This window comes from Ochotona curzoniae, unplaced genomic scaffold (genome assembly GCF_017591425.1).
Source record: "Ochotona curzoniae isolate NIBS_2020 unplaced genomic scaffold, NIBS_Ocur_1.0 scaffold_3208, whole genome shotgun sequence".
Taxonomy (NCBI): domain Eukaryota; kingdom Metazoa; phylum Chordata; class Mammalia; order Lagomorpha; family Ochotonidae; genus Ochotona; species Ochotona curzoniae.
This window is the reverse complement of record NW_024467106.1, coordinates 54,189,037-54,202,172: the sequence shown is the minus strand read 5'-3', so window position 1 is coordinate 54,202,172 and position 13,136 is coordinate 54,189,037. Positions and strand designations below refer to the sequence as shown.

The 13,136-nt window shown below is 51.4% G+C and overlaps 1 protein-coding gene across 2 annotated transcripts in view; it reads right to left on the bottom strand.

Moving 5' to 3' along the window:
- GOLM1 (golgi membrane protein 1) overlaps window positions 1–13,136 on the bottom strand; it is a 53,225-nt gene that overhangs the window by 7,520 nt on the left and 32,569 nt on the right. The window contains exons 5-7 of one of the 2 annotated variants that reach the window (XM_040963408.1): window positions 10,706–10,808; window positions 7,387–7,507; window positions 1,494–1,629 (exon numbers count right to left, since the gene is read on the bottom strand). In XM_040963408.1, coding sequence (XP_040819342.1) covers window positions 1,494–1,629; window positions 7,387–7,507; window positions 10,706–10,808 — 360 coding nt within the window. The remainder of the gene's footprint in view (window positions 1–1,493; window positions 1,630–7,386; window positions 7,508–10,705; window positions 10,809–13,136) is intronic. The other variant, XM_040963409.1, reaches the window with a different exon arrangement.

The window sequence follows — 13,136 nt, the reverse complement described above, 5'->3', positions numbered from 1 at the left end:
TGTGCAGAGAACACACACAGCTGTCATCTCACCAGCAACACACACGACTGGCTCACGCCACTCAGTTCCGGGGGCTTGGGGCGCTGTGGGCAGGGTTTCCCAGCTTGTCTCCAGAGCCCCGAGGAGTACGCAGACTGTGATCACGCTCATGCAGCAGCACACAGAGGGGTCCAGTTCCCTATCCCGCTGGGTGTGAGGGCATGGCACCCCAATACTTGACCCATGCACAGCCACCAAAGGCCAGGGCTCGACAAGGACAGGGTGAGTCAGACAGCAAAGTGGCCAGGCAGCCAAAATTACACATGGCACCTGCTGCCTGGCAGCCTCAAACCCAGGCTCCCCAAGCAGCTCCTCGATATGCTCTGCCCTCGGAGCAGGTGATGTGCAGATCCACAGCGGGCTCGGCTGCCAGGACGCTCATGTCTCCCCGTGGAGAGCCTGGCTTCAGGCCTCACTTCTCTGCTTCCAAAACAGCTTCCTGCCCATGTGCCTGGGGAGCAGCAAGGGGCCCAAGTGCTTGAGGGCCGTGCTGCCCAGGCAGGACACTTGGATGCAACTCCTGGCTTCAACCTGGTCCACACCTGGCTGTTGTGGCCATTTGAGTTTATTGTAGAGCAAAGAAAATTTTTGTATGTGAAAAATGTATTTAAAAAAAAAAACTATCCGCAAATTTTAAAAATGTACACTTTTAATTCCATTTTCCCCCCCAAAATTAAAAAACAAAACATTCACTTTATTTCACAGGCTTGTAGCAGCATGGTGGCAAATCACGCTAATCCTCTGCCTGCAGCACTGGTACCCCACAAGGGCACTGGTTCAAGCCCTGGCTGCTCCACTTCTCAATACAGCTCCCTGCTAACAGCATGGGAAAGCAACAGAGGATGGCCCACAAGCTTGACTCCTGCACCCACATGGGAGACTGGAAAGAAGCTCCTGACTCCTGAATTTAGATGGGCTCAGCTTTAGCAGTTGCATCAATTTGGGGAGTGAACCACTAGATGGAAGATCTCTCCCTCTGTAACTCAAGTTAAATTAATTTAAAAAAAAAGAAAGAAAAAGGCAGAGTGACAGGAGGAGGAAGGGAAAGACAAATTTTTCCATTAGCTGATTCACTCCCCAAATGGCCGCAATGGTCAGCGCTAGGCCAGGCAAAAGCCAGGAGTTTAGAGCTAATATCTGGGTCTCCCACGTGGGTGAAGAGGCCCAAGCACTTGGGCTGTGTATGCCGCCTTCCCAGGTCAATCAGCAGGGAGCTGGTTTGAAGTGGGGCAGCCAAGACTCAACACTGCACTCCTGGGACACATGATCCAGGCTGAGCCTGCAGTGCCGCCAGGCCAACCCCTTCCGTTAACTTTCAAGTGCCCTCTGGCACCCGCTCAGCCTGCACTCAGCTGCCACTAGTTTCTGTCACTCACACACACACATACACACACACACACACACACACACACACGGCTGGCTCTGCAGGGGCCTGAGCACACAGCCCCACTCACCTTTCTCTTGTACTCTCTTCATCTCCAAGGCCACAGCTGGGTTGGGGGCTGGGGGCTGGGCCTCTTGGGCGCTGGGTGCCTTCTCCTTTCCAGGCTGTCCCTCTCCTGGTGGTGGTCCTGCTTCCTGGGGCTGCAGCTGAAACAAGAGCACACAATGGCCCGCGTGTGGCTCTCTGTGACCACCAACCTTCCAAGGACCTCCACCGGGCACCCAGGTGGTGTCTGACCATGAGGCACTGGCCTCAGGACCCAGGCAGAGGGTATCCCTGGCCACCAAGGGGCGCTGTCAGCAGGGATGCACAAGGAGGCTTTGTCCTGCCCAGGAGAACAGACCACTGATCGGCCACCCTCAGGCCACTCAGCATGACACAGACCAAGGCCCCTTCCCTCAGGCACACCTGGGACCCTCCACAGGCCTCTGCGACACGTGCCTGCCTAAAGCCACACGAAGCGTGTTCTATGGCGACAGGACAGACAGTAGTCCATAAACTCACCAACCTGAGAAATAGGGTCAGTTATCAACAGGCCAAGCCAGAAAATGCTGTGACACAAGCGGCGACCACAACACACAATGGGCCTGGCTTCTGGGAGGCAGATGCCCAGCCCAGAGATGGGGATGCCACCCTCAACACCCACAGCCAGGATGGAGACTCCTAGTGCCTCCTGCTGGGAGCACAGACCAGACCCCCAGACCACGACCAACCAGCAAGCAAGCAGACGGAGAGCCAGTGGTTCCCTCTCCATACAGCCACATCAGCCAGGGCAGGAGCCTGGAGCTCCATCTGGGCTGCCTGCCTGGGTGGCCTACCAAGGCCCATCTCCTGCTGCCTTCCCAGGTTCATTAGCAGGAAGTCAAACCAGAAATGGAGCAGCCAAGTCTTAAAGATTCTCATATAACACATCTATATCCATTTCATTATGCCTACATACAAGTGACAAAAATGACAGCAATGACACAGGGGATGTCAGCCAAAAATGTGGATTAGCATGTCATCACAGGGTCCCAGGCATGACCCGTGAAGTGTTTTGGTGTTATCAGAAAGTGGGCACAGATTACTTGTAGAAATATATTGTAGACTTGGGCCCAGTGTGATGGCTCACTTGGCTATTCCTCCCCTCACAAGCACTGGAACTCATATGGGCACAGGTTCATGTCCAGGTTGCTCTGCTTCCCATCCAGCTCCCTGCTTGTGGCCTGGAAAAGCAGTCGAGGACAGCCCAAAGCCTTGAGACCCTGTGCCCGTGTGGGAGACCTGGAAGAAGCTCCTGGCTCCTGGCTCTGGTTTGCCTCAGCTCCTGCCATTGCAGCCATTTGGGGAGTGGATAGAAGATCTTTATCTCTTCTTCTTTCTATAATTCTGCCTTTCTTACGAAAATAAATCTTTAACCCCTCTATTCCCACAATAAAAAGGCTCCTGGCTTCAGCCTGGCTCAGATGTGGTTACTGACGCCATTAAAAAAAGAGAGAGAGAGATGGCTAAGATGGCTGATTGCGGAAGGCTGGTATAGCTGAGTGTGCAGAAAGCTTAGGGACAGGAGCCAGTGCAGTGGAGAGCTGGAAGAATAGAGTTGCTGGGCAAGGTGCCCGAAACTCCCTGGAGTCCACTGGAGGGAGGCAGGTGTCACACAGGGGAGGAAGAGCTGCTGAAATGCACAAGACTGCAGCGGGCAGCCCAGGACGATGAATGCAGACCACAACCAGGGACGCAAAGCCTGTGAGTTTCAACTCAGTGCAGGGAAGACTCCTAGCACGAGTCTTTGTCTTCCCCAAGGAGACAGTGGGAGGCAGAGGAACCCACAGGACAAAACACTGGGGAGGGAAGGCCAACCTGAGGAGAAGCCACAGGACAGATCAAGCACCCCTGAATGAGGAGGGCACGCCTCTAGGGAGGAAGCAGCTGGGGAGTGGACCACTTGAGACAAGGACACACGGAGCAAGAACTGAGTCTGCCCACACCCTAAGGATCTGCACCCTGAGCCCCTGGAGGAATACCAGGATCACCTGAGAGGGAGACAGAGTGTGGCCTCAGATGCCAAGTGGCGGGATGTGCAGATCCCGGTCGCACACAAAGCTGTGGCTGCTGCTATGCACTCCCGCAGACTGAAGAAGGCAGGTCAGAGAGAACCCCTCCCCTCCCAAACACACAGCACGTGTCCCTCTGCCTCAGCAGCCTCCTGGACCTCAGATGGGCACAGGTGTCCCAGAAAACTCCAGCAAAACACCAGAGACTGAAGGCTCACAGCGACAAGAAAGCACGCGGATCTGAGAGACCATAGGGGGAGGCAACATAAAAACACTTCCCTCCAAACTGAACAAAATATCACATCAAGGAGCAGGAGCTCCTAGATAGGGCATACAAAAGAAAAAAAAAAAAGCATATTGCAGAATTAAACAATTACTGAGGAAAAATAAAAGAAAGAATTACGGATAATTGATAAGCCAAAAATCAAGACAGGACAGAATCACATAAAACACTCCATTAAAGCTAACACAGGCATAAAGTGCAGAAGACAAAAACAGAACAAAGAACAGGGTAAAAAAATGAAAAACAATAAAAATACTGTTTGTGAATCCAGTTGCATCGATAGCTTGAACAACAACAGCAAAAAACCACTCTTTCAATGATATAAATGCACCAATCGTAAGGCAGGAATTGTCAGAATGGATCAGCAAGATCTGGGACCAGTGAGATGGCTCAACTTCAACAGCCAGCATCCCATATGGGTGCTGATTAGCATCCCAGCCACGCCATTTGCCATCCAGCTCCCTGCTCGTGACCTGGGAAAGTAGTGGCAAATGTCCCAATGCCTTGGAACCCTGGGAAACCCAGAGAGGCCTTAGGCTCCTGGCTTCGGATCAGCTCAGCCCCAACCATTGCAGCCTTTTGAGGAGTGAACCAGATGATGGAAGGTCTTTATGGTCTCTCCTCCTCTGTTAATCTGCCTTTCCGGTAAAAATATGTCTTAAAAAAAAAGACCTAATTGTATGTTTCTACAAGAAATCCACTTTAAATTAGAAAGATGTGGATTAAAAGTAAACAGGTGGAAAAAGATTTAGCACTTGTGAAAAGAGGCAGAAATAGCTGTAATAACTGCAGAAGGAACAGAGTTCATTTACTAGGGATAAAGACAGGCATCGCACAACGATGGAGGGTTCAGTTTTCAAAGAGACAAGTTGTTTATCAGAAAGGTAGAGACTAAGAGACATTTGTCATTCACCAGCTCACTCCCTATACAGCTGCAACAGCCAAGCCACAGCGGCTCAAGCATGCAGGCAGTCATCTGCTGGTCTCGAGGACACATGAACAGGCAGCTCATTGGGAAGTGGATCAAGTCTGGAACCAGCACTGTAACTGGGACAGAATTCTGTTGTGGCAGTGGCTTAACTTGCTGTGCCACAATGCTGGATCCCCCGGATGAACCATTTTTAGGGCCCCACATTGTGGTGCAGTGGGTTAAGCCACGGCCCAAGATACCAGAGACACCCATACAGCACCTGAATGCAGTTTCAGGCTCCCCGGCTGCTGTGGCTCTTTGGGGGAGTGAGCTAGCCAATGTAAAATCTCTCTGTGCTCCCTGGGGACCTGGAAGAAGCTCCTGGCTCCTGACCAGCTCAGTTCCAGTGACCACTTGGGAAGGGAACCAGTGAATAAAAGGTCCCTTTCTTCATCTCTACACCTCTTTTTCAAATACATAAATCTTAACAAAACAAACAAGAACTTGACCTGTAAGGACAAGCCAAAGCGCCAACTACAGCTAGGGACATCCACGCTCTCTAGAAGGGGACAAAAGATCTGTAAGCACGTGGCCAACTTCAACGCCACCCATACTGGGTATCTACAGATTCCCTCACACCGCAACAGGATCGGGCAGCGTCTCCACAAGGACAGACTCTCGCCCGCACCATGAATGACACGTTACAAAAAGACATCACGCAGTGCCTGATCTCACACCACAACGGGATTTAACCAGGAATCAATCAACATGACAGCTGGTTAATCCATAGTATGTGGAGAATCACACCTGTACTACATAGCACAGGTCAAAGCAAAGCAAAAATTTCAAGAGAAATTTAAAAAGCATTCTGGCCTTGGCTAATTGGGTACTGGGTTAAATGCTAGCTGAGTGGTTAGGATGCTAGTTAAGACACCTGCATGCCAGTCAGTGCCTGGCTTGGACGTCCTAATGCAAATTCTGGGAGGCAGCAGGCGGGCTCACGGAGCTGGGTCCCCGCCACCCACCTGGGACGCAGGTGGTCACAGTTCCTGGCCCCAGCCTGGGTGCTGGCCATTGAGCCACCTCAAGAGTGAACCAGCAGGTGGGAGATCACCTCTACCCAGTCTCTCCTCCCCCTAGCAACTGATTTTCAAATAAATAAAACTTCAGAAAAGCAGATCAACAAAGTAGGTTTAAGAGAGTACAGAAACACACACAGTCTACCAACTGTTTACAAAGACACCAAGGCAATTCAGCAGGGGAGGGGTAACCTTTGTTTTCAACAAGTGTGTTGCGTACAACTTGATATCCATAAAGAAAAGATGAAATTGGCACCTTACCTCACACCACATACAAAATTAACTTAAAGCAGATGATAAGTCTCTATGTAAGAGCTAGTAACAACAAAACTCCAGGAGAACACAGGCACGAATCTTCAGGATCTTGGGTCAGGCAAAGCATTTCTAGACTGATAGGATGGCAAGAAAAAGCAGTAACGGAAAAAGCCAAAACAGACCATGAGAATGTGTAACTTCTGTGTTTCCACTCAACATCAAGCAAGTGAAGAGACTACCCACAAAACTGGAAAAAAAATTCTGTAAATCACATATTCAATTTACCTTTACATATGTACAATATATGAAGAACTGTTAAAACTCAAGAGTAAAATGCAAAGGGGAGAAGAAGTGGCACTGTGATACGGGAATAAAGCCAAAACCAGCAGTGCCGGCATCCCATATGCGGACCAGTTCAAGTCCTGGCTGCTCCACTTCTGATCCAGCTCCTGCACCCACATAGGAGACCCAGAAAAGCCTCTGGATCCTGGCTTCTGACAGGGCCAGCTCCAACCACTGTAGCCAGCAGTCACAAACTTCAGGTGAGCGAAGGCATTTTTTATTCCCCCCAAAGCCAACATTTTATTCTCAGTTCCGCCTTCACTGTCTCTAATATTGCAAGCATGAAGAAGTGGAATCACAAATAATTTGCTCCCTTAATGTCTTTCGGGAAATGTCACCACTTGCCAAGTTTCCTGCCCGTCCAAGGAGAGTGGGATTGGAGGGGGACCCAAGACTGGGCTGGGGTTACAGACACATCGGGGTTAATCCCTGTGTCCCTGGCCCAGCTCCACTCCTCTCTGAGAGGCCACAGGCTGCTATAAATAGCCCCGAGCCACTCTGCCCTTCTAATGAGGGGAAGAACTTGGCAACAAGGACCAGCAGGAGTGGTGAGGCAGCCCAGCTTACGGCCGCTCAGAAGGACTGCGAGGCCTTGCAGCACCACTGGCGAGTTGCCACCTTCACAGCCTCCAGCCCAGTGCCTCCCTAGCCCCTCGGCCCTGCAAGGACCTAGTGATCCACCCTGGAATGCCCTCGGGCAGCCAGAATGGGAGCAAAGGTTGGGGGGAACAAACGTTCTCCCATACACCCCTCTATTGGGGCAGGTCCTAGAGCGGACCCCAACTCCCAGCCAGAAAGCTCCTTCCCCTCGGAGGAGCTGTCCGTCTCTCGGGGCTCACAGGACCGTCTCCTGGATGACACCATCCCAGGACCAGCCTTTTGCTCTCTGCTCCATCTCAGGGCACCAATCCCAAAGGGCAGCAGAGGGGACAGCAAGTCAGACCGCAGATCAAAGGAGCTAAATGCAGAGCAAGGAGAACCTTCTGGAAACCCTCCGTTACCTGCTGACTCTGCTCTTTCTTGTCGCTGGCGGCCACGGTTTCGTTCCCCTTCCTGGTGACCTCTTCAAGGCGTTCCTCACACTGTTCCTTGACCTCTTTCATCTGACTGATGCACTGGCTCCTTGGGTGAGACAAACACAAAGGGAGCACAGATGGTTACAGCTGTGTCTGTGTGCCAAGCGCAGCCCTACTGGGTAGGCAACTCCAGAGCCAGGACAGATGCTGCACCAGCCAGCCCAGTCCTCATCTGAAGCAGTGCTTGGCAACCTGAGTTCTCAACTATCACATGACAAAAAAACTGAAAGGCCAGTATCTGAAACTCACTAAACATCTGCCATTCTGTTCAAAAGTGATCTTGACCATCAGGAATAAAGGCATTTTAAAAAAAAAAAAAAAGCATTATCTGTGGAGTCAGGGGCCAATGCAGTGACACCTGACCAAGCTTCAGCCTACAGTGTTGACACTCCATTTCGGCACCAACTCGTGTCCTGGCTGCTCCACTGACTGCTCCAGCTCCCTGGATGAACCTGGGGGTGGAAAATCTATCTATCCTCCTCTGTAACTCTGCTTTTCCAATAAAAATACATAATTTCTTAAGAAAATAAAAAATCTGTAGGGAAAAAAACAAAACAAGCATCCTCTGGGTGCAGGTGCTGGATCTGCCAGTCTAGCCCAAGGCGACGCCCATGTCCCACACAGGAGGCTCTCAACCACCTCCAGCCCCGACCCCAGCTTCCTGCTAGTGCTGGGAGGCAGCAGTTATGACTCCAGTGACCGAGTTCCTGGTTCCCAGCTCCTGGTTCAGGCCCAGTAGAACACCAGCCACCGGGGATGTGTCAGGAGCAAACCGGATAGAAGCCTGCCTCTGCCTCTCAGCAGCAGCTATGTCTGGTCTCTGTCCCTTAGTTTTTTCCGCTCCAACTCGCCAGCAAGGAGGCTCGTGACAAAGCCGAGCCTGCAGACCACCAGTGTCCACTGCAACTGGACTAACACAAAGAGCCCACTCAGGACTCGGTTTCCAGGCGATGCCATCAATGACCAACCACCAGTAAGACAATGTGTGTGTGCAGGAGTCTGCTGGGGCCAGGGAGGCCCTCACCCAGCACAGTGACCATCACTGCTTGAGTATCACCTCCCTTTCCCAGTGTTGCAAGGACAGCAGACAGCAGGCAGGCAGTCAGTCCATCCTGTGTGCTGACCCTGAGTGCTTTGGGGAGAAAGAATGCAAGTCCAGGCTAGAGCGATGATACAGGGATTGCTTAGTGATGTCTGCCACAGGTGGTGGAGGGAGTGGTGATGTGTGCCAACTAACTCAAAGGAAAAAACACCACCTTCTGCACCAGGAGACTGGCCATTCTATCAGCCTGTGTGTGCTCTGCCCTGCTTTCCACTAGAGATTAGACCAGATACAGATACGGCCTTCTGAAGGAGGGCGCACAGTGAGGCTCCGGGGTCCTGCAGTTCCTCAACTCCAACGCCCAACTTCGTGCTTACACTCACTGTGGAAGGTGTCCATATCCCTTACCAGGTTCTCAAAACAGCTCTGTAACCCAAAGGTGAAGAACTAGAGCTCTTTAGCTGTGAGCAGCATCACAAGCATTGCCCATGAGGCACCCAGGGTCTGGTGCAGGGCCTTGGCAGGTGACAGACACCGTGAGGCGGGAAGAGCTCAGTCTCACTGACCTCACGCATGCGAGACAAAGAGAAGCGTGTCCTGCAGGCCCCCAACCCACAGCTGAGCTGTCCTCCACTGCCCCCCACGGGGCTCTCTGGCCATGTCCCGGGATCCTGGACTGACCTCCAGCTGGGCCCAAACCTTTTACCTTCCAGCTACTGGCAAGGAAACACATGCTTCCCACATGCCCACTGAGGAGCAGTACAAGGCTGACTCAGTACTTGGTTCTTGCTGAATATGATCAGCAGCCAAAGTCAGGGCTGCTCGACCTTGGCACTACAGTTGCTCCAGCTAGGACAATCGTGACCACAGGAACCCAAGGCCTCTCCAGGCATGGATGGGGGAAGCTTTCCTGAGGGCAGGACTGCAGCACCCCTACCCTGCTCAGCAGGAGGACGGGTGCCGCACAAAGACTAGCCGTACCAGTCCTCCGCCTGTTTATCGCCTGGCACCCTCGTGTTTTCAGCCACATCTGGTTTTTAACCAATCAGGATGACTTGGGGATCCAGAGGGCAGTGGTGTGAGCAAATCTATTCTCTGTCAACGACTGCAGAGTTGGCTAAAATCCTTCTAGAAAGAAATCTGGCAATTTATGCCTGGTGACATGCAACACCTCCAGGAAAGTCAAACTGAGGGAATCCAAAGTAATCATGTAACAATAATCAGACACAGTGTAACTACATGAACTTCTACCATGTTGGGATGATTTAATCTGCTTAGGGTGGCTGCAGTTATGTTCACTTGAACTTGGACATGGCCTAAACAGAATGGCTCAGAGGGAAGAGAAGGGTCACGTGGGGCCGAGGGCACACTGGGTGCTTCTTGCCGAGTCCCTGGGCATTGGGCACATGGTTTTATGAAGGGAAAAAAAGGAAGGAAAATAAACACTCGTTCTGTAAATTGGCTTTTCTTATCTTCCTGCTGGGTTTAGTTCACTTTTTAGTAGTGTCCTATTTCATTCTGATTATAAAACTACTCCATTCCCACTACTAGATATTAGGAAAAACACTGAAAAGTCTCAAAGCGAACAAAACGCCAGGGCAGGCTGCTGTTTCTAGCGGTGACGTCAGTGCAGCCCAGTCCTGCAGCACAGCGTCTGTTGTTCGACCCCGGAGCCCGGCTCTCGACTCCAGCTTCCTGCTAATTCAGTCGCGGGGACACAGATGGAGCTCACGTGGCTGCGTCACCCTGCCATGCACGCTGACAGAGGCGGAGGGAGCTTCCGGCTCTTGCCTTTGAGCCTGGCTGCTGCAGGTCAGCGCGGAGTGAACTGGCACGCAGAGGACGCCTGCCTGCCATCTGTCTGTGTCTCTGCCTCTGTCCAATAAATGGAAATGAAAGAGTGCTATCACCTGGCAATAAACTGGAATCATCACGCCAAGTGTCTTTTAACCAGAGGAGCCAAATGAGCCTGGCTGGGGAGCAGGCTGAGTTAGGCCGAACCTGTGAAGCCTGGGAATCCATGGTAAAAGTTTTTGGGATTGCTAACTTCTCGGGCGCACCTGCACCTTATAAAAATCTTAATATGAAGTTTCACGGCATAAGGGGTAATTCATTTCCTGCTGAGAACTGCCTGTGTGCATGTGTGTGCACCCCCGCCTGGTGTGGCAGGCAATGTGGCCGGCAGGCCGGAGACTCACTCACAGGTCATAGGAGAACTTCCTCTCCAGGTTGCTCTGGTTTCTCTGGAACTGGAGGATGTCCTGCTGCAGCTTGGCGTAGTTCCTCTGCAGGGTCTTGAACTGGTCTATGCCAAGAGAGTACAAATCACCACGTGGGTCATGCCCCACTGGTCACAAGGCTGACATATATGTGGGCACACAGAGGGCAGGGACAGCAATGAGAACACAGCCCCTGGCCGCCTTCAGACCCTCGCCGCACTGGCACCTTCCATCTGTCCTCCAACTTAAGCTGAGTTAGCAACGTCTGCTTACCTGTTTGTACTTAAGATAGGCCAAACCCAGGTTGTGCAAGCTCACAGGCATCCCCGGCACTCCATAAAACATGGATCTTGACTTCTGGCCCAATGACCAGCCACACCTGCCAGACACCCTGCCCAGGGTCAGCCGCTGGGCTCCAGGACACAACAGCCACTTCCGGCCACTTGTTCAGAGCCCCAAGAATTCCCCAGGCCCTGTGTCTGGCTTCTCAACCAGCCATTGATCAGAGGGATGATGGCTTCCTGTGAGGAAATCCTCGGGCCCATCCATGCTGGCCCAAGGACTTGGCTCAGCAAAGCTCTCCAGAGAGGAGCAGCTACGAGGAAGGGCTAGGATGAGGGTGGTGGGATGTTGGCACCCAGGGGTCCGACACTGCCCTGGGCAGATGCTGCTGTGCCCCAGCTACTGCCTTCCCTACCCGGGACTACAAGACTCTTCGGGTGGGGGGAAAGGGGTGGAAACAGAATGAAGCAGAACCCAGGGAGTTCAGGAAATCCTGACACTGCCACGTGGGCCAAGCTCAAAGCACCTGCATGGCATCCATGAGAAGACAAAACCACAGCAGAGACCTCAGACAGGGGGTGCCTAGGTGGGGAGGGACAGATGGAGTGGACAGCACCCTGCAGCAGCGGGCACCTGCTGTCTGCTGCCAGTAACCATGGATTAGCCATTGGTCAAAATTCACTGATGCGTACACTGCAAAGAGCATACCTCATTGCATATAAATTACAATACTTCACTGCATATAAATTATACTTCAATAAACTGAACCGTAAAGAAAATGATTCCATAAACAGAGCATGGACAATGGGGTATCACTCAACAAAGACAGGCAATTAACTACTGGCGACCATGCAACACAGATGAATCTCAAAATCATCGTGCTGAGAAAAGCCAGGCAAGACAGAACATACAGAACTTACTCCATACACTCATGGATACACAGGGGGCACTTCAGACAATTCATGGGAAAACAGGGTAAAATAAACTTATTTTTGGTGTAAAAAAAAAAAACCTGAGATTCACTGTTTTTTCATGACATACATACATTTTTAATGAATTTTTGAAGACCCCTGAGGACTACTAAAAACGAGAAGTAGGGGCATCTGTGGTCCCATAGTTGAAAAACCTGCATTCCAGATGCGAGTGACTGGGTCTGACAACCACCTCAGGCTGACAGCTTCCTGCTAATAAAGCAGCACATGGCATCTCAGGTAACCGGGTGGCTGCCTTCCCTGCAGACCTGGACTGAGTCCCCTGTTCCCAGCTTTGACCTCAGCCCAACCCCGAGCCATACGGCAGTTGGGCAATAAATCCTCAGATGAGAGTTTGTGCTTTCTGCCTGTAAAATAATTAACTTAAAAATAAAGACGAAAGCTTTAAAAACATAATGTAACTGACAAGATCAGAAAGCAGGTCAGAGTCTTCCTGGGGTGAGGCAGGCAGAACGGCACAGGTGCACGTAAACCACGGCTGGGCCTAGATGGTAGTTTCTGCACAGGTGCAAGGAGACAGAGATGCCTGCCCTGTCCCAACCAAGCAGGTTGTCCAGTAACTGAGCCATCAGTCACCCGGGGCTGGCAGCCTCCCTGTCAGCTGGGTTGGCTCACCTCTGGCTCTCAGCTACCCATCTGCATAGACACAGCAAGGAAACAGAATGACACTGGGCTGCCTGGTTTCACATGTCTAATAAAGATCCAAGAGTGACCCAAGCAGAGCAGATCCTACATATGCACCATATGCACACACAGACTGGGGACCCCTTTTACCTGAAGTGTTTCACAACACTTGCACAAAATAACAAGATACTTCAGGACCCAAGTCTACACATGGAATGCATTTATCACTTACCTACACCTAGAACACTTTTAATAATCTTGTGCATTTTGACTGCAATCTGTCACATTAGATTGGATGTGGTATTTTCTGTTACGGCTGCCAAGGCAGTGCCCAAAAAATTCCTTTTGGAGCATTTCGTATTTTGGGTTTTCAGATTTGGGATGCCCACCCTGTGTTTCTTAACATACTCATATGGGAGGGTCTGAAGGCTTGTGTGTATTTACAGCTTGCCATGTGTTCAGTGACATTCCTGTAAGGAAGATCACTGATGGATGAGCAGCTGGGTCAGGAAGAAT